At 45.2% G+C, this 21,560-nt stretch overlaps 2 protein-coding genes across 4 annotated transcripts in view; both read right to left on the bottom strand.

Annotated features, from left to right (window-relative positions):
* LRRK1 (leucine rich repeat kinase 1) overlaps positions 1-12,626 on the bottom strand; it is a 73,856-nt gene extending 61,230 nt beyond the window's left edge. The window contains exons 1-2 of one of the 3 annotated variants that reach the window (XM_069025871.1): positions 12,591-12,626; positions 9,049-9,262 (exon numbers count right to left, since the gene is read on the bottom strand). In XM_069025871.1, the coding sequence (XP_068881972.1) occupies positions 9,049-9,115 (67 nt within the window). In that variant the 5' untranslated portion in view covers positions 9,116-9,262; positions 12,591-12,626. Of the gene's footprint in view, positions 1-9,048; positions 9,263-11,918; positions 11,975-12,171; positions 12,277-12,590 lie in introns of those variants that run through there. The other 2 variants (XM_069025870.1, XM_069025872.1) reach the window with 2 other exon arrangements.
* A 1,333-nt stretch (positions 12,627-13,959) lies between these two features.
* ALDH1A3 (aldehyde dehydrogenase 1 family member A3) overlaps positions 13,960-21,560 on the bottom strand; it is a 34,112-nt gene continuing 26,511 nt past the window's right edge. The window contains exons 10-13 of the mRNA XM_069025540.1: positions 21,088-21,252; positions 19,391-19,548; positions 18,023-18,097; positions 13,960-16,654 (exon numbers count right to left, since the gene is read on the bottom strand). Of these exons, the coding sequence (XP_068881641.1) occupies positions 16,582-16,654; positions 18,023-18,097; positions 19,391-19,548; positions 21,088-21,252 (471 nt within the window). The 3' untranslated portion in view covers positions 13,960-16,581. The remainder of the gene's footprint in view (positions 16,655-18,022; positions 18,098-19,390; positions 19,549-21,087; positions 21,253-21,560) is intronic.

The following is a 21,560-nucleotide window of genomic DNA, read 5'->3' as shown; positions in this document are numbered from 1 at the left end:
CACCACTTCCACTGCTCTGGGCTGTACCTGGTGGGAGAGGAGCAGGACTGTGATTCCCTCTGGGCAGGGAAGGAATGGGACAGGGATGTCCTCCAGCAAGCACAGGGCAAAGGCTGGCTCTCACAGAAAGTGGGAATAGCCCCCATCCCTCCAGCAATGCCCTCTTTGGGGTGCAAAGGATCAGCAAAGACCACAGAGAACAGTGATGGTGTTAACTTCCACCCCCAAAGGAAAGCTGCTGAGAGCTCCAAAGGGCCAGAGAGTTGCTGTATTGAAAATACAAATGACTCAGCTCTGGAGTGAAAGTTTCTATTTTTGTCTTTTGGCCTCAGTGATTTGGTTCCCATCCTACAGCTTGAATCATTCAGAAATGTGCTTCTGCAGGCAAGGTCAGCTATGCCACTCTTGCTTTCCAAATTTTAAATTGAAAGATATACATTAAGCACGCAGAAGTACAACTACACTTTTGGGTTTTCTTTGTGTTTGCTTCCAGGTATGGCTGGAAAGAGAGGATGATTACATGATGAAAGGCGTCTCCAGTGAGACCATTCCTGTCCAACTGAATCAAATATTATAGCCATGAAACCAAACCAAGATTGGATTTCACTTGAAACTTCACAAAATAAAATTTCATGGCTAACTTTCTTCTGAGCATTTTCCTTTTCCCTAACATTCAAGCTTTCATCAGAAGGGAAAAAATCCCACACACCAATGTTTTCTCTCTTTCAGAGAAATAATTTGCTCAAAATCCTTCTTCTAAAAAAATTAAAACATTAATTATTCACAGTGGGGAAGCACCACCTCATGGCCAGCCCACTTTTGCTACTTAGACACATACATAAAGCTTGCTTTTAGCCCCAGCTGTGAGAGGCTACATGTGGAGAGCTCAGGAGGGATTTGCTGTGTGTGAGTAAGAGGAAGATGGGCCCATGGTCTCTGCTCAGGTCTCTTCTTAGCAGAAGTCTTCTACCAGCTCCACCAAAGACACATCCAGCAATCCCACAGCTCCTCTGATTTGGGAAAAGCAGCTCCTAAGCTTGTGCTTCACTTCACATGTAAACACCTTCCTAAATGGAAAACCCATTTACATCACTGCAACCCAATTGCTGATCAAAAACAGTAGCACAGAAGCAGCCAAAATCTATCTCTCCAGAGAGACATAAGGTGTAGGAGTGTGACACCAGGACACTGACCCACACATTCCTTCCAGCCCTACAGCCTGTATTCCCACATTATGCACGGCCAGAAGTTAACCCACATACTCAGACCTAACACAGGAGCCTCACAGGCTACTTTGACTAAAGTTTGGAGAATAAGAGAATATTTTTTATTTTAAAAACTGTCAGATGCAGGAGACGCATCTAAAGGAAGGCGCCTTTGAAGAGATTTGAGGGGGCAAACATCCCACGCAGCAAAGTCCAAGCGTAGTACATGTTAGACACAGTTCAATGAGCTTCTTTACTGTGCCTGCTTGACTAATAAAATACTCCTTGCTACCCTCACTTCTCATTTATCACTAAGACAACCACTCTGGATCAGTTTAAGTAAAAGTGTTGCATGCAGAGAAAAAGAAATTGCAATCAAGATATTGGATACAGTTGGCATCAAGCGAGTTGAAGCGACAATTTGGCAACAGCAGAGCCAAGGGAAGTGCACAGCTGGGAAGAGCACCAGGGGAAAGGGATAGGTTAGTCTGGAAAAGAAAACAAAAAATCCACACAAAACAGTGAAGAAAGTGGGGCTTCACTCCAGCTTCTACTGAACTCAATATGAGCACTTCCCACTTCTGACTCTTCTTCCATGGGAGTAGAGAAGATCCTGGTTTCCAGGACAGACTAGCTCAGAGGGAGGATCACCTTAAGAGCTGTGTCTGGAGCAGAAAGAAAACCTGATGTAAAGTCCTCTGCTGTTGGCCCAGATAGCCACCAAAGCTTTAATGAGGCTACCAAAAAAACCCCATAAAACCTTCCTCTACTTGTGACAAAACCTACAACTGGCAGAAATGCCTGCATTTGCAGAGAGGGGGAAAGGAAGGTATTTTGTCTTCCTGGTGCCTAGGAATAACTCATTTCAGTGGAGGGAGGACGAAGACTCTGCCTGGGAGGATCCTAGGTCCATGTTGTGTGAGCCCACTGCAGCTCACAGCATTTTTGGATGTCTGTTCCAAGGCAGAGACAGCAAAATGAGGCAGGGCACAGTTCATCCCCCTCCCACCAACCTTTGACGAACTCTGATCCACTGCATCCAAGAACCTGGTCCTAGCCATGCAAATGGCTTTGATTTGGCAGCTTTTATTCCTACCCTGCCATGGTGTGAAAGACCCAAGGTGCAAAACATGGGAGAATTATGACCAGGATTACACTTAAGGAGCCAGGCTTTTTGTTTTTCAAGCTATGTATGAGATCTGAAAAGGGATCCTGTCTATTAGTGTTACCAAAAAAAAAAAAAAGTTCCTATTTGATGCAAAAATAAAAGCATTTTCAAAGGCTCTTTGATGTGAAAGACAGAAAGACATGCAGGCAGATTCTGGAGGAGGTCTTGTCTTCAGCAATTACCAGCACTCTTTTTGAATCCTACTCCCCAGACAGAACTTTTATGTGAAGTATATAATCACGCTGCAGAGTGTATCAGTTCTAAACCTTGTGGCTTTTCAATTAAGCAGCAGTAAGCTCCAGTCCTTAACCAAGACGGGAATAAAACAAATAATCCCCAAAACCAATTAACTGCAGGTGAAACAAAGACATACTTGCTTTTAAAGGATTTCATTTTGAGCCCTGCTCGGGTAGATGCCAGTTTTCCAAGCAATATTTTGATCATTAAAACAAGAAGTGATGCAATTTCCACAGTGACCACAAACATACCAAGAATATTTGAGCTAAATTTATCCAGACTTCTTGTTTGAGTCACTGCTTTGGTTCGTTATTTTTCCATGATTTTCAGCTATGCAGAGAGAGGAGCTGGGGGCAGCCTGGGACTGAGTTTTCCCCAGCAGTATGAAATGCCAGCCTTTATGCCTGGGAGACACATATTGACTATTAGAGAGAAAATGAAGCTGCTCCTCCAGCTCCCAGCCCCAGGTCACTGCTCCTTCCCACTCACCTCCTTCCTCCCACTCTTCCTGTGGCAGACCGACCCTCTCCCTCACCCCTGGGTGACAGTAACAGAGCTTGTCTTTACAGATGAGAAGTTCCTGAAGCTCACCAGGGATCTGCTGCCCTCTCCAACTGGAGAGGGAGAGCCAAAACAGAGAGGATCTGCCCCAGGTTTCTCACTGTGCATCTCCATGGCAGACCCCAAGTCCTGCCAGCAACACAAACTGTTGAACCCCAGAGTCCTTCTGACTGCAGAAAGGCTTTTGGAAGGGTGAGAGCCTTTCCTAAAACTTAAAGACTTTTTAAATAGGTCCTCTAAGTGGGGATGAGGCACAAATTAAAAACATGGAGACACTTCTGTTCTGAAAATATCAGCAGCTTACATAAAAGAGCTGCTGCTGTGGTGATACAGAATCATGCAAATAAGCAATTGCTGACCCACTAATGAGCACACACACTTGGATTAAGGGAAGGAATTAAATATCAGCCTGACTTGATGTAAAATCTGAAACAGAACCTATTAAGAGACAGACTTCATGGTTGAGTCACCATCCCTGGGGGAGTTTAAAAGCTGTGTGCATGTGGCACTTAGGGACACAGTTTAATGGTGGGCTTGGCTGTGCTGCGGGAACAGGTGGACCCAGTGACCTGAAAGGTCTTTTCCAGCCTTAAAAATCCCATAATTCTATGATTTTATATAGCAGATTGGGAGTTGAATGGTATAAAATCCATCCCCCCCATCCTCACCTGCAATGCAAACAGTTCCTCCCAGCTCACTGCCTTCTGCAAGAAGAGCCTTTATCCATCAGAGCAGTGAAAAACAAACAAACCACAGACTTAATGCTGTAAGGATCCCTGAAGATCCCATTATGTCAGTGCAAAGACTTTAATGGGTTTTGGATAAGGCCCCCATAGGCTCTGGGGAGGATAAACCCCCTTAATTCATAGCATTTTCTTAATGCAAGTATAAAATCACCTGCAACATCTCTGTCAAAATAATAAATCAATTACAGGCCTGGTAAAGGCTGAGTTGGTGTGAACACTATCAATTGCTTTTTTCCCACTGAAACAGAGGACAGCAGTTCCATGACCCCAGAATCAACCCTCACCTGAAAGCTCCCTCATAAATCACACCTCAGGAACATTGGAAAGAACTCCCTGTGTGTAAGTTCTAAGGGTGAAGGATTTTCTTTACTACCTTATCTTTGTTTTTTTCCAGGCTTCTTGATAGAGTTGTCGTAAGTTGCATTTCAATGTAATAGACCACAAATACATTTTAATGTGAAGGTGGAAAAATAAAGCTGAAAAGCAGCAGCTAATTCCAGATACAGATCAGATAAAGATCCATGTTTTACTGCTGCCTGTAAATCAAACTGGCTCTCAGGTCAGACTCTCTGCTCAATTAACTTCCCAAGGTCTTTCGTGCACCACTGGCTCTCACAGCAGCTCTGCCCTCCTTGATACAGCCCTCAAGTTCAAGAGCAGACTGGCTTTGATGGTTTTTATCAGGAAAATTGTAAATGCCTCAGCATTCCTTGCCCTTTTCGAAATGCAGGTTGGGTTTGGAGAGATGTTGTAACACTCAGCTCTGAATGGGAGAGCAGGTTTAACCACAGGCATGTTCAGCTGCAGACCAGTCTTCCGCAGTGGTTCTTGGCCCCTTGTGAGATTGCACCACTTCAGTATGAAGAGTTTATTTAAATATTTAAAAATACAAGCCTATTACTGCCTTACTAGTGTACTTCCTATTCCTGCTGAGCATTTCCTACTTCTCCTTCTGCAGGGCATTCTGCAGTAAGACTGAATCACATACAAAACCTGTTCTATTTTTTGCTTTTTTAGCTCATAGGAACCCTTTCAGTTTGCTGTTTGGACTCAAATTTACTCTCAGCTTAACAAGCAGGAAGAAAACCAGAAAACCTTCAAGGCTGATTTAGTCTGATTATAAAGAACTTCACAGGACTGACACACTTTGCAGCTCTCCAGTGCTCCGTGTGCTCAATTCACCTCCCAGATCCTCTCCTTGTCCTTCTCACCCCACACTGTTATGAAAAACTCAGGGTAATGTTACTACAGGGTGATGTGTGGATGAAAAAAGCAGGACAGAGACTGTGAGTATTCTTTCCCTGTTACACAGCACAACGTGCCCCAAGGCCCAGCTGCTGGTCCTGTCCCCACACACGGCTGATGGGAAGATTTTAAGGTTTACATGGTGATTTCATGAGGAACAACGTAGTACCTGTGGTGCTGAATTTCCCTTCCTCCTCTATTCAGCAGGAAAGCTTTTTCAACAAAGCTATTCACACTGCAAGTTCCTGCTGCTCACTTTTAAGGCAACAGTGGTGTAGAATTGTGAGGAAATCATAGAATCAGAGAATAGGTTTAGTTGGAAGGGACCCACTTGGATCATCGAGTCCACCTCTGCAATACCCTGCCCTGATGCCAACCAGCAGTGAGGCTGGAGGCACAAAGTGTGCCCCAGGAGGATAAACTGCTCCATTTGCTATTGGCCAACCTTGAGCTGTCACCAAACTGTTGTGAAACTTTCCCTATAAAATTGCACTTGCTCCTGAGCAGTCCCTCTCATTAAACGACCCTTTGACTTTTCCAGCTGAACCCTTACTCACACCAGAGCCTTTTTCAGGATTCAGGAAGCAGCTTTCCCTCTGAGTCAGATCTGAGCTGAGCCATGGCCCAGCCAGGGTTGCAAAGGCTGCTGCCATTGGGGGCAGCTTCTTTCTGATAAAAGATAAAGCCCTGTGAGCTGCAGGGTCACCACAGCATTTGCAAAGCACAGCTTTAGGGGCCTCTGGTCCACTCCAAATGACAGCTTGAGTCATATATTCTGGTTACTTGTTTGCTCCCTCATGTAATATTTAGGTCCCTTTTCCAGGCACACTGTCCATGTCTATCTGTGCTTTCCTGGACAGTGGAAAGTCACCAAGTTACATCTGATTTGCCTCAAAAGAAGTTGTGAAGGTGCTGTTAGTTAATATCTGCAAAGCTACCATAAAGTTTGAAGCAGCTCTCCTAGGCATTGTTGTCCCTAATTATGTAATGTTAGACACATTCCACCATAACCTCCCTTTTCAGTGCTCTTTTCTAGATTTAGCAGGAGAGAAGAGACACCCTCTGGCATATTTGAAGGATAATCCAGTTCCACCTCTGAGACACACACGTGTGGCATATGAATGCTCTGTAACTTTAATAAAATACACAGTAAGAGGGAGATAAGGTCTTTAACAGAAGTACCCTGATGTTTCAGAAGACAATGATTGCTCTCCTACACCTCTGAGGAACTGTCTCCCAGAAAAGCATGTAAGAATTAAATCCTAGCTGTGAAATTTCGTAAGATTCAAAGAAACCAATCAGCCCATAGAAAGGAAATGAATCTTTATGCTTTTCTATGCATTCATAAAGTGATGCCTTTGGGCTTCCATTGTACTTCCTACAAAATTCACATCATGTCACCTCCTCTATATTATGCAGAGCTCTTTAACCAAGTTTAAAAAAAAACCCCAAACCCTGTGCTTCACGAAAGACTGCAGCCACCCCCATATCTCTGCTCAGTTTCTTTTAATTAGGACAAGATGAACAAATCCAGGAGAGGGGAAGCAGGGTTTGAGGAGGCAAGGGAGATGCTGGGTGCACCCACAAGGGAGCCTCATCCTGCGCTCCAGTGACAAATCCCCTCCGAGGGTTCAGTCAGCACCACCAAGTCAAGCCCAGCATCAGCCCTGGAGGGCAGAGAGGGTCCACTTCTGACACACAGCTCGCCCACTCCCGGGGAAAGCTGGCATCCCGCTGGGATACAGGAAGATCACTGCACAGCCGGGAGGAACAGCAGAGGAGACACCTGAGCAAGGTGAGCCCCTGCACCCTATGTTACATTTTCTAACATATGAGGGTGCTGTGAACCTTTTCTCCACATACAATTGGCCAGGAAAAAAACTCCTAAAAAATCCTAAGGTTTCAGATAATGGAAGTGCACAGGGACCTGCTGAAAGGTGCCTCCAGCCCTGCCGATCCGACTGACCCATCCCGGAGCCCCGGCACCACCGTGCTCTGGTTCACCCCCCACAGCCACATGCCGGTCCCTCCTGCCCGAAAGAAAAAAAGACTCCAAGCTCTGAGCACTAATGAGGTCGTCGGCATTAAAGGAATGATCCGGGATCTCACTCCCCTTCCCAGCAGTTCCCGCTGAATGGGAGCAGGAGGCTGCATCGACATTGTTCCTAAAGGCGCGTAAACAATGGGTTCGCATGTCGAGGCTGAATGAGTCACCGTGTCCTGCTTCAGTCCCTGTAATGGGATCCGAATGCAGAACAAGGACCAGCTAACTTAGGGAGTGGACCGGTTAGCTAATGACAGTCATTCTTGGCAGGACCCAAACAATCCTGAAATAACAATGCGTTTAAGCATGTACAGTACCCTTATAAAGAGCAAATCCACCAAGGCAGTACCGGTGCCTTGTACAGGGATCTTAAGCTTTACAAGGATCCCTTTCCTAATTTTCCAACACTGTAGACTGTTTTAATATAACCCAGATATATCCATATAGAAGAGTCTACCACTGAGATTTGCATGCTTCCAGCTAACCAGTTTAACTGAATATAATTACATAACAGCAACGTGTAATAAAGTTCTCAGAAAAAAACCTGAACTCAAAATGTAGAAAATACAACTATTCCACTTTTCACTTCATTATTCACTCCTACAATAATTTATTTATTGTATCTTTAAACAGTGAGAAACTTGTCAGATCACTACTGCAGAATAAAAATTTAGCAATTCGAAACAGTTGCGAACCGTTAGCGCAGATTAAAATTCTTCTCATGGTTTATAGCTTAGTATTCAAGTGGAGATAATTTCTTCCAGAGAGAAACTCAGAAAACAGAATTTAAGAATTATAAGAATATCCAATAACCAAGTGTTACAGAAAGGTACAAGGCTAATTACCAAAAGCAAACAGAAAAATCAGCATCACAGAACAAGCAGAATACATACGGAGAAAGGAAAGAGTTCCCAGAGCTCCCTGTGACGCTGGTGAGAAACGTCTTCAAACAAGACAAGGAGGCCTCTGAATAAACTATCGGGTTTTGCTTCATAGTTGCTGATAAAATCCAAAATAAGGCTGCAAAAACATTAGCTTCTGCTGGAGCCTGCTTACTCACTACAAAGCGTCAAACACACCTTCTTCCCACACTTCAAACGCAGATGCTGCCTCCTAATGAAGCACTTGCTGCAAGGGGGGAACACCGTTACACAAGAACAGGAGGCTATTTCTTGCTGCAGAAACATAACTGGGGTTTGACTCAGAGAAGCACGGCAGTGCTGGGGAGCTGAGGGTTGCAGTGAGAGAAACCATCCAAAAATAATTTGGCTGCTCAGGAAAAAAAAAAAATTCACAGGAAGCAACCTGAAGCATATGTCCCTTCCAAAAGGGGAATTTCTTTATTACATAAACACAAACCTTCTAATCTAGCCCAACATTAAATCACTGCAAGCCACTGAATCAGAGCTGACAGTAAAACTGGAGCAGGTTAATATCTGTTCAGGCTGGGAAGAGATGCTCTGATTTTAGCAGTTTTCATACCCTGAACACCCATTGCATCAGTGACTGGGAACATATTTGCATTCACACACAGAAAAAGCACAGATCTTGTAAAACATATTTAGGAACTGGTGAGACATGATACATATATTGACTAATTCCGTAGGCCTTTGGAGAAAATCCATCTTCAGGGGAATGCTATTCTTACCACCTCAGTAGTTGAACATCATTCTCCCTGGAAGTAAAATTCCTTGTTCTAGACTGTAAATTTTCAAAGTTAAGGGCTCAAAAAACTTTCCCATTTTTAAACTTCATCGAAGTCCAGTGGCAGCTGGGTACTGTGTTCTCTTAGAACCTTTTGCTCCCAGTCTGAACAGGAAAGAAATAAATCCTCCTATTTACCATTTTGTGGATCCATGTTGCTCTCCCTGCAAACAGCGGATTCCTCCGTTCCCACACACCAGTACATTCTGGGTCGCAGTCGTGAAGGTCCCTCAGACAAACTTTCCACAGCACTTCAAAGTGAACAGTGTTGTCAAAGCTGGATGATCCCCATCATGTGAATGCAGGAGCAGAGGATGCTAGGGAGCACCATCCTGAAGAAACACCATTTACTCTGTTTAAAAATAAACAGCAAAACAAATTAATCATTCTACTATAGAAATTGTGAGACACTCATACCTCTCCACTATTAACACAGTTGTCTAAATGCTACATTGCAGAAATACACTTATCATCCTATAAATACAATTATTTTCATAATAGCTTTGTTAAGAGCATAAAATGAATTAACAGAGGGGACTAACAATTTCTGCACTACAGAAAGATAATGTTCCTAATTTTTCACCACCAAAGCTGCTCAGTCTTTGGGCAGAGGACAAGGGGGTGGGCAGGGGTCACAGCTGCAGTTTCAGATTCTCCACAAGTTGGTGTAAAGGCAGACCATTGAAACCCTGCAGTGCAGCTGGAAAAATCCTAAATGCAACCTCAAAACCTTTCCCATCCACAAAGACAACCACGGCTCTTGTGAGACTGTGAGAAACTGAAAAATACTGATGTGGTTACTGAGATAATCCTCTGTAGGAAAGAGAAGAGGGTAAAGAGAAACACACCAGCTCCTGTCCCCTCTGCCCAGTCCTTTTAGAGAACTCTCCGACCCTGGAAGCATCAGGCTTCTTCAAACACATGCAGGGAGGCAAATCAGGCCCTTAGGAAATACCACAGGTTGGCTTCTTGTGAACTGCCTGGTGTAACAGGCAGCAGAAAATTGCACAGCTCGGTCTCCTGAGGCATTTCCAACTTCTTCCCTTTTCACAGCTGCACAACCACCCTTTAACCTCTTCATACAGAGGTTCAAACTACTGGAGGATTGAAGGGTCTGTCCAACCAGCATCAGAGCTTGTTCATTTTCTGCTTTCAGTTTCAGCCATGCCTCTCAGATGTAACACGATGCCCCTCAACTGACTCTTACTGGTTCTTCTCATGTCTGGTGTATGATGATGAAGTTTTGATTTGAGGCTCTATCTCAGCAAAGCTCATAACCCACCTCGCACTCTGGCCAGCAGGGCCCGAGATCATCCCTGACTCTCCCTGAGCAGAGCTGGCTTCCTGAGCTGGGATCAAAGGCCAAGGGGAATATAAAAATATGCTGATCTATCACCACTCTCCAGGAAGCTTTCTGCTCCTCCCTCCTTATACTGGGTTTCAACCACCAGCCAACAACACTAAAAATCACTGCATCGTACTTCAGTTGTTTCTAGGCAAATATTTGAATTTTAGATGCACTCAGCTTCTGCTGACCCTGACTTTGCACTACCTGGTAGCAGGAGCCAAAACTCACACCCCTGTGCCCACAGTCTGGGCATTGGGTGCTGCAGGAGGCTGAGATGGAGGTGATCCCTAAGCCCAGAACCAAGCCCACAAACTGGTGAATTGGGCCACGTTGGTGGAGGACTGAATTCTGTCCTGGAACGTGCTGGGTTCCCACCAGACTCGGCTTCTCTCCTGGTCTTAGCTTCCCTTGACCACACAGGAGGACCTGCTGTGCTGGGATCACACATCCCTCCATGCCATGGGTGGGGCACACCAGGCAGAGGTGTCAGGGAGGCACTCACACTTCCCCAAAGCAGTCCAGGTTGTTAAATCTGACAATGGAGGGGATGTGATGCCAGCAGCTGCCTGCCCTCAATGCACTGAGCAGCTCCAGTGAGAGTAAACACTTCCCCATGCACGCTCCGACCCACCAGCTCTGCAGCAGATGATGGTTTCTGAGGTATTTCCCTACTCTGAGACAGGGACAAACCATGTGTGCCCACAACAACTGTACAAGAACACTGAACAGGTATCAGTGTGGACCCCTGAGGCTTGAAAACCATCCCAGTCCTGATTTTTAGTTCTCTACTCAGCTTATTCCTCAGGCTGAAACTTTCCTCATATAAAGTGAAAGGAAAAATAACTTTTAAGAAAAATAGTGGTGTGGTTTTGATAATCAGTTCCCTTTAGCTGCAAGTAACTGAATGCTGTAGCCATGTGTATTACTGCCACACAGCGCCCATCTACACAGGATTTCCGTATTTCAGGACCTTTGTGTATATAACTAAAAAAAACCCCTACAGAACTTTACGTTAAGCAAGGTGCACACAACTGTAACACATGCAAACACCACATGTGGATTTCATTTAGGGAGTCTACGTGCTCTACAGAATCTCGTTCAGAAGGAGATGGACCACGCAAAATACACCTGAACACGTGTAAATGGGATTTACATCCCATTTCACACATTCCCAGTCCTGACACCTGCTACTGCCCCAGCATATCTGACCACACCTGAACCATCACCTCCCCTCCACTTCACCAGCCCGCCCAGTCTTACCCGTGCATTGTGCCTAAAAGCAGCCAGGCCCTCAGAAACATCACGGTTTGCCCGAGATCGCTTCTTAATTCACAAAAAAACCCTGCTAAAACTTCAGTTCTTTGCTCAAACCACTTGTTGTTTCTGACACTCCCACCTGGGGCTGGGAATCACCACGGATCTGAGAGGCCCAGGGACCACCGGTGTGGAAAGGCGCTGGGGCTCTCCTGCCCGGTGTCACAGCGGGCGGGGTGATGGCGAACCAGGGGCTGAAGTGCCAGCCCAGGGACCCCCGGCCCGCCTTGGGTCGCCCTGCCCGCTGGGACCCGCATCCTTCCTCCCCGGGTGAGCAGCGAGCACCAAGCCACCCCCTTCTCCCACACCTCGGCCAGCGGCTTGGGGACTCGGGGGTCTCACAAACCTTTCCGGACGCTTTCCAGCTGCCGGGGTGGGGCGTCCCCTCAGAGCGAGTCCCGGTGCTCCCCGTCCCCGCCGGGCGGGGCGGCCGCGCTCCCGCCGCGCTGCGCCCGCAAAGTTCCCTCCGAACTTTCATTTTCTTTATAAGAAAACGCGGTTCCCCCCTCCTTTCCACACGAATCGCCCCGGCAGCCCCCCACACCGACTGCCCTGGCGGCGGGGCAGGTGCCCGAGAAGCGGCAGCAAAACCACGGTACCTCCTGTGTCCCGGGCCGGCGCTCCCCGCGCCGCCGCCTCCTCCTCCGGCGCCGCCCGCACGCCTCACTCCGCGGCCCGGGAGGCAGAGGGAGGCCGGCAGGAAAGGGAGCAGGACAGCGGCTCCTCCTCCGGCCCCCGGCCCGGCGCCGTGGCCAAGGGCGAGTCCCCCGGCACGGCCCCTCGCCTGCCGCCGAGGGCAGGGCTGGCCCGGAGGAGGAGGATGGAGCTCCTTCCCCAGACCCGACCCGCACGCCGGCCCGCCCCCGGACAGCTCCTCAGGCTCAGCGGATTTGAGTTTTTTAGGAAAACCCAGCCTGGGAGTGGCGGTGGCTGGAGCAGGATCCCTCCCGCAGCGCTGCCCATCGTCCCCGCAGGGCCCGGCCTTACCGCGGCAGCGCCCAGCACAGCTCTGACTTACAAAGTTGCTCCTTCCCCGGATCGCGGCGAGTTTGGTCCTCCCTGGAAGAGCAGAGCGAGGTTGCCCCCTCTCTTCGGAAGGAGTCAGATGTTGGTGTGCGCAGTCCTTCCCCAGACTGACCCATTCCTCCCCAGGAACCCCTGACAAGGCAGAGATTGCTCCATTTCCCACACCCGTCGGACCAGCTAAGACAAGACCATTTCTGCGTGCCTTTTGCTTTGCTTTTCGTAGTGATTCTGTAAATTAAACACAGAGGATGGGTTTTTTTCCCTGGTCCGTACCTAGCAATAGATCACTGATGGTCACTTGAGGATGGATGTGCATTCACAGAACGGCTGCGGTAGCCTGAGATTTGCCTGAGGGCTTCATTGGATGATTATGGAATAGAGATGTGTGTTCGCCGGTGCTTTTCCCCGTGTTCAGGTCCCCATCAAGCTGCATCCAGCTGCAGCCATAGGTGGAGAGCAAGAACGTACCAATACTATTGTTTTTCGATTTTTTACACAACTAAAAAACAGCATTGCCTGTTTTTAGCACCCTTTCTACGTCTTACCCAGCCTGCTCCCTTTTATGCCCCACAGCCCAGCTCTTACCCAGACCTTTCTTACACCTTTTTTAGCACAGTGTTTGAAAATACCCCAAAATAACTTTTTCCTTTATTACGATAGAGCCTCTAATTTCCTCTGGCAATAATTTACCCACGTATTCAAGCTAACTTTTCCCTTTTTTCCCCCTCACCAAATTTCATCCCACTCTTCCTTATGTCTCCATTGATTATGTCACTCACAGTAATGCCTTTGTATCTCCAGCCTTCCCTTTTCTGAAGTCTGAAAGCTTCTGAGTGATGCTGTCAGCAAGTGGAAAATTCAAGGAGTTTGGCTTGGTCTGTGTAGGGAGCCGATAGGAATTTCTCACACATCAGATGGGAAGAAAGTTAAAAGACAATGGAATGTTCTTGCTCTGTATCTACATTGCAGATGAGAGAAATAAAACAGGACTGGGAACACATTTAGCAGAGCACACTAGTGGTGGATGTGTCTCAAGGAGTTTAGAAAGCAGCCAGACCAAGGCAGGGAGCCCCGTCTGGCTGCAGGAGCCATGGTGTCTTGAAACACTTCATTTTGAGGCTCACCTCAGAAGGAAAAGAGGATCCATCCAACTTTGTGCTTGCCCCTGCCAGCTGCAGCTCTGCTCTCCTCCCTCTGCTTACGGTAAATGGCACAACTCAAGCTTTTATGTGCAGAGCACTGACCACACTTAGCACTTTACTCTTTAAAATTGGCTAATTCTTCCCAAATTGCAGAAATTAATCCAAGTGCAGATTCCCTCACAGTTCCCCAGTGAGATACTGAATCCTCAGACACACCCATTTCACAAAGTTAAACATTTATTAGGAACAAGAACTATTACAAAAAAGATATCCATAGTCTAAATATATATACATGAGGTTTAAACATAGCATTTTCATGTACCTTTAGCTATAAAAATACATTAGATTAACTGTATCCTAATTTATAAATATAGTTCTTTTCTTTAAAAAAAAAACAACTAGTATTTCATATGAAAGCCTTACTGTGCAATGGAAGAATATATATACCCTCTACGGGGTTATTTTAAAGTTAGTGTCTAGTGTTATATAACTTAGAAAATTCAGTGTGTAGAGTCAAACCCTGATTTATACAAAAAGAGATACATGGACTTTTAAAAAACTTGATAAGGGGGAAAAAAAGTGAAATATATATCATACGTATAAAGCCAGAAGAGTAGGATTTTAAGAATTTCAGATTATTTCAGTCTCCACCATTGTTTATCAAAAATACAGAGATACATCAGGATAACCAGCCTTTTACTGTTTGCCTCACCTCCCTACTGTCTGGCTGCAGCCCAAGAAAACCCTCAGGTGGGCAAGAGTAAAATGTTTGTCTGAGAAGATGTTTGCACTCTTATGTGCCTTACAAAAATAGAAACTTATTTACGATTAACCCATTTGGCCTTTGATGGGGAAGGGAGGACATTTTCATCACTGGAGAGGGAGATTTACCTGTCTCACACCTCCTGGGAGGACAGGCTCCTAGTTACACTGTTGGATGTATGTCATGTCAGAAGTGAAGTGGTGTTGAAGTGCAATTTTAACGTTCACCAACTAATAAGGAAGTTTAGGCTCATGCAAACTTTTTTCCTTACTTATCGCCACCCACCTTCCTTCCTCCTCCAAAAAAAGCTCCACTCATGCAACAGAATTTGTTGCTGTCTGAGCCTATCTGTGAGCAAAGGAAGGTACTGGTTAAATCCTGGCTTGCAGCAGAGAAGAAAGGTTAGACCTGCATTTCTGCTTCAAGCTCTGACATCTGGAGCAGCAATCCTAATCAGTGCTCCCTGGAGATCTGCTGATAAGCCGTAAGGAATCTCGGTGGGTTTGTTCTCAGAGGACAAGCCCAGAGGGATAAGCTGAACTTTCTAACAAGCTGTCACCACTAACTCCTGCACACTCACAGCTCCTGCAGACGTGGGACTGGCTGTGCCTTTGCCAGGGTTCTCCAGCAGAGTCAGGAGGAGACAAGGAGGGAAAGCAGTGAACCCAGGAACTGAAGACAGCATGTGGCTTGTCATTAATCTCATCACAATTAATCTCATAATAATGTCCAGGTATGCAAAGAAGTTACTGCAGGAGGTACTAAGGCATGAACTTGGTGTGACAGCCACTCCATGGACAATCCAAGGCAGTTGTTTTCTTAGGGAAGGATCAGCTACTCTGTGCTGGCCACAAGGTGACAGCACTCACAGGGACAACGACTGTGAAGCTGCCGACACAGTGAAATCCAGCCACGTCTTATTCCATGGTAACGGGATTGTACACCCTCCTCTTTAGCACTCAGGGTGTGCTTGGGAGCACCTGCCTTTTCACACTGCACTTCCAGGAATGTATTTTAAGCTACATTCATACACGACAAAGAAGCAGTGAGAAGAGCTTATAAGTTTTACTCTCATAGTAATAGTCCTGGCTCAAAAAACAAAGAGATGTTCAAAAAGCCTGAAAGTTGCAGAGAAAGAGAGAGCAGGACAGTTTCCTGCAGCTCTTCTGCTTCCTCCCCCAGATCAGAAGGACTGGTGTGGGGTGTTTTCTGTGGGGTATCTACCATGCTACATGCTCAGCATCCAACTCGGTGTCACCACAGTAAGTGCAGTGCAAAATCCTCTTGAGAAAAGTGCTATAGTGAAGGTTTGAGATACAACTGTGACTCACTGGGAGCCAGAAGGGTCAGCAAGTCAGGAACTTGCATTTGCAGCATGTGTAGTGTGTGCACAGCCAAACATCAGGTTCCAAGGACACTTGAAAGTCTGGCTCTGTTGGGCGAAATACTGGCCCCAAAGGAGTCCTCTAGGAAACTCCCACAAATCTCATTCGGGGCTAGAATATCACCAGTATGGAGAATGCATATATCTTTAGAGACACCAATATAACTCTTTCAAAGAGAATTTCCTTACAGAACCTTCCACAAAAGCTTGCACTCCCATTCCAAACTCCAGCTGCAATCTTCACACAAACTCCACCAGCTCCAGTCAAGTTGTTCTAACCCTACCACTCAAGTCCATCTATGCCAAGGGAAATCCAAGTGCCTCTGAAGGTATTTGCCAGTACCACTGATGGTACCAGAGTCTCTCTTAACACGCCAGCGATGTCCATGTCCTTCAGGGGTACAGAGTTTGGAGCAGATGTCCTGCAAACACTGTGACTGACCAGCATCTGAGTCACAGGGAGCAGGCAGATGTACAGCCAGGGACTTGTAGAGTACAAGTGTGTACTGCCAGTAGGGTCAGTAAATCAGTTTGTGAAGAGCCAGTTGGCAAAATGGTGTCCAGTAGATTCAGTGTTCCTAGAGGAATAAAGACAGGTGTTTCCATTTTCCTTCCCACCCCTCCCCTCCCCCTTGCTCTGAACACGTCCCCCATGTGTCACATTCAGAGTGTCAGCATTTTAGGCCTCCTGTTTTCATGGACTCTTCTGGGAGAGTTTAATGGTGACTGTTTTCACTTCAGTATATTCTGCCAGAGCATATTCCCCACTGCAAAAGAAGAGAGGAGGAAAGGGACAAACAATTGTAGCATGTCAATGTGTATTTCCCTGAGAGAAGAGAGTTGTACGTATGTGCATATTAACAGCTGCTGTAGGTGACATCAGGTCATTAAAACCAGATATGAACAACTTACACCAGCTATCTATTTGTTCCACTGCTTCTAATAACCACCAAGTACATGCACATAAGTACATACAGTTACACCCTGTTGTGAAAGAAACATGGAATGCTTTGGTCACCGTAACCCACAAGATGACACTTGTGACTCTGCCTAGTGCAAACTGAGTGCTGCTGTGAGAAGCCATACAAGAGACAGCCACGTACACACAGTTATTGGTGCTTAGACAGTAATTAAAGTTATTTTTTCACCAAAAGAAAGCTTCTGTCTACAAGATACCATGTCATCAGGGGGGCACAGTCGCTCCAGAAATGCATACTGATGAGAGCGCCCACCACTGCATTATGTCGTGGTTGGTGGTAACTGTTGGCTCTATTTCCATGCCTTGCCCATGGGAAACCTCTGACATCCTTTAATTAGCCAGGCAGTCAGGCAAAGCAAACCATAAGGTCTCAATATATATCTATGTCCCATCTGAGGATTCATTTATTTGTTGTGCTTAGCAAATGAGGCACATGCAAACTGAATGTCTCAGAGCAGTAGATGCACCAGAACATTTACAGAAATGGTTTTTGAAATTAAATCTGGCTTGTGAAAGGAAAGGTGTGTTAGATTCTTCTGAGGAGTCTGCTGAAAGGTCTAAGAAAACCTGTCTCCTATATAAGGAGAAAATTAAGATTTAAGACAATGTCTCAGCTCTGGGTCTAACTTATGGGGTAACTAGTTAGAGCTGAAATGTTTGGTAGCCCCACAGCAACAGGCCAGGCTGGGAAAAGGGACAGAGGGCTCTTCTGTAATTTGGCAGCAAACTTGGAAGGTGGGATATAGAATGATTTGGGAGATCATTTCTTCCCACCAGAAGAGGTCCAACAAGGAACAATGATACAGCAGCAAAAAGAGGCACAGACACCACCATGGAAAGATGGGGCAGGTTTGGGGTGGACACCAGTGTCCCCAGCCATGGTGCCATACTTCTCCCTTCATCTGAAAATCTAACTAGTGTGGAAAAATGCTTCCAAGTGGACTTGACTGAACTGGAGCTATTAAAAGCTTATAAAGCAGATGAAGGTGCTCCTAAAGGAGTGCTTTACATCCACGCTCTACTGGCTTAGCACCTCCCTGTGCAGCATGCTGCAAGCCTGATTAAACTTTAAAAGCAAATTCAACAGCGTTTTCACAGTCACAAATGTTATTGCATTCACTACCCACACAGAAACAAAATATTGAGCAAAACTTACAGTTCTCTGCCATTGCCTGACATTTTAAAGCCACCAAAAGGAGCCTGTGCATAGAGCGCATTGTAACAGTTGATCCTACAATAAAAACATCAATTTTAGAAAGACAATTCAATACCAAGGAAAAGCAAGATGATTACAACAGCAACAATACAATAAAAGGCTGAAGTCTCTCAGTTTTCTCTTTTATGCAATTCAGTTACTTGAGAAATCAGATTTTAGCAATAAAATCTTCTTTTGCTGCAGAAACAGAAAACATCTGAATACTTCTCAGTCTGACCTACATCTCACTTCATATCCTCTAATGGCAAAGACATTCATGCTTGAGCTGGAATTTATGCCATGTTCAGAGTCATGATTAAAATAAATAGTCCAAGCTGTTCCCTAATTTATTAAGCACATTCTGAAATGAACATGTTTACTCAGAAAGCTGTCTAAACAGTCACAACCAGGCCCTAACATCCACTTCCAGGTATAGAAAATATTTGGACTGTATCAGACAATTGTGTCACAGTAAAATAAAAGCACTAGGCCCATTTCTATAGATACTTGGTAGAAAAAGCTGATGCAGACACTTCTCCAGCATCTCAGTAAGATCAAATGACTGAAGGTCATACAGCACAGGTATGGCTTGTGCTGTAGGTCTGCATCTTCATGTGTGTTCAGCACATGTATCCTTCAAAGCCCAACATCCCATTTTTATGTAAGTATTTGAGGCAGATTCTTCTGGTGCCAACTCTTGGAATTAATCCTCTGCATCAGAATCAGACACCAGATCAACTTCCTGTCTTGAGCAGGACAAAAATCAGGATTCCATCTTTGAAACGATTCTAATATAAAGAGAAATTTTGTAAGCAAAAAAAATAGCTGCTTTTCTTTGTGACAGTGGTGTGTTGCCATCTACTGTCCACACTGGTTTGTGCAGCAAAGTCCCATCTGATGCTGGCCAAAGATCATGAGAACTGTTTTTTGCGATGTACAGGGTTTTGGAAGGCATCACATCTGGTGGATCTTACTACAATCCCAATAAAGAAATACTTAAACTGAAGGAAAAACAGTCCATTTCTTGACACACTGTCTGGGCCTCACCACCTTATTTTGAGGAACAGATGTTGCTTCTGAGCAGAATATCAAGAACTAGGCAGGCTACAAATACATCTTACCTCCAGCACTTAGAGAATCACAGATATTCTGAGTTGGGAGTGACTTACAAGGATCATGAAATTCAACTCAAATGAACGGTACATATGGGGATGGAGCCCACAACCTTATTAGCACCATGCTCTTACCAACATGATTGCAAGTCCTAAATCCCTCTCCCCTCTCAGGAAACAAAGCCTCAGCCCACCCTCTGGTTCCCAGGCTGCTCACCAGACTGTTCCTGACTGCAGAGCCGAAGCAAGCGTTAAGGCTCTGTCCAGGTTCTTGGTGAACACCGCGGCTGTGAGTCCGTACTCGGTGCTGTTGGCTCTTCTTATCACCTCTTCTATACTCTTGAACTTCATAATTGGCTGAACTGGCCCAAAAATCTGCACATATCAATTAAACCTTAGTACAGGAAAGCATCTCCTAATTGTGGTAATGTTGAAGTAATCAGAATCAGATGCTCTGTTTGGATAATATATTTAAAATGTTATATCTTAGCTTTCTAGGGGTTGCTTATAGAGTGTCTTAAAAACTACTAATTAAACTTCAAAGGAAGCATTGTGATGTGCTGTAGTAGTTAATAAATGTTAAGATCCAACAACTAATGTATCATCTGCAACAATCAAAATAAGCAGAGTTAGATCTGGACAAGTTACAAATGATTCATCCTTACTCCATTTAGCTCTCCATTTGAACTCTGAAGCTGAGTGTACTCAAGTAACAATTAATTTATTTCAAGGACTGCAAGTTTTCTTCCTTGGTTTTAACCCTGATTTTGTCACTGTATGCATTTTATTTGCATGCAGTGCATTTACCACGTCTGTGTTTGACCACAAATTTGGCTTCCCAGGTGCCAGTGTAAAGGCAACAGGCATACAGAGGGCTTCCCAAATTTTGGGATGGAGTCTCTCATCAGGTACAGTATCAAAGGTAGAGCCCTTTCTTGGTCTGCAGGGTCTCACAGCACAATAAAGCCCATTGAAGGTGAGATACAGACTCATTTTGGCCACTTTTAGGCTCATCCAAGTATTTCTAAATGTCTTTGTTTTGGGATATCCAGGCTCTTAAGTGGAGCCTCAGTCCTAGGCAAAGGATGAACATTTGCAAACAAAACTGCCAATGAATGGAACCGAATAAGCTTTGTGAATCATGGCTTGGGATTTGGAGTCAGTTCATTAAGAAAAGGTCTGTCATGGGATTTTCAGCTCTTTTTTCTCTCTATTTTTAGCATGTAACTCATGCCCTGACTGATATCTTTCCCAGGTTCCTTAGAGATTCTGTGGCAGATCTGAGACATTTAAACATCTTGCCAGGAGTGAACAGCAAGCAGCCCCATAAAAAGCACTAGGCTAAACTATAAAATACAAACGCCAGTTAGACTTTGGCAACTACTTATTTTCCATTAGGGAACATGATGAAAAGTAGATTAAGTTTTATTTCAAAGGAATATCACAGGATCTAATCACATGGAGCTTGTTCAACATTTCTGCATATGAATAATGAAAGCCAGAGTATTAGATCTGCACTTTGCTGGCTTTGACCATGTTTTCATATAGGAAAGAAATAGTCAGTCTCAGGGGATTTTGCCATGAGAATGGAATCTGGGATTGTTTCAGATCAGCTAAGGCTGCTTCAGAGAACTTCAGTGGCCATTCCTTTGTTTCTTACCAGGATAAGGTCCCAAAGTTATTTTCCCACCTTCCTGCAATAAAGCAACCCCTTCTTTACAAAGTAGTGGAGCAAGAACACACATTACACTATCCACTGGAGGTGGCAATTACAGGGTAAATAATTGCTCCAGTTTGCCACAGTGTCAGTTATTTTTACTCAGTTATTTATATTTAAAATTAAGGATGCAGACAGACCCCCTCCATCACCACTATTTCTTATTCTGAAGCAGCATTTATCTAGGTGATTTGTACCTCTTCTTTGGCAATTCTCATGTTATCAGTGACCTCTGAAAACACCGTGGGTTTTATAAACAGTCCTCTGTCTTCAATGGCAAGACCACCACACTCCAGCTTAGCCCCTTCTTTCTTCCCACTTTCTATCAGCTCCAGGATTTTATCAAACTGTTTTTGGTCAATCTGTCAGACACAAAAGGAAAAGAAACAGAGCAGCACCTTTATTATCATGGTTCCAGAGAGGAGTCATGGAATGTGGCCCAGAGGCGTGTTTGCAGGGCACTGTCAAACTGGGTCAGTTTAGAGCTCAGTTTAGGATCTGGCAGTCAGGCAGCGAGCAGGGAGAAAGACAGAACATGGGCATAGCCCTGAGCCACAGAAAACAGAAGGTGAAATGACATGTGACAGTTTAATATAATCTAATAGTTTGCTGCTACATGGAAGGGTCTCCCCACTTTCCCTTCCTGGGTGTTTTGGATATGTGTTCCCAC

This window comes from Aphelocoma coerulescens, chromosome 10 (assembly GCF_041296385.1).
Source record: "Aphelocoma coerulescens isolate FSJ_1873_10779 chromosome 10, UR_Acoe_1.0, whole genome shotgun sequence".
Taxonomy (NCBI): Eukaryota; Metazoa; Chordata; class Aves; order Passeriformes; family Corvidae; genus Aphelocoma; species Aphelocoma coerulescens.
This window is presented reverse-complemented; position numbering and strand designations above follow the sequence as displayed.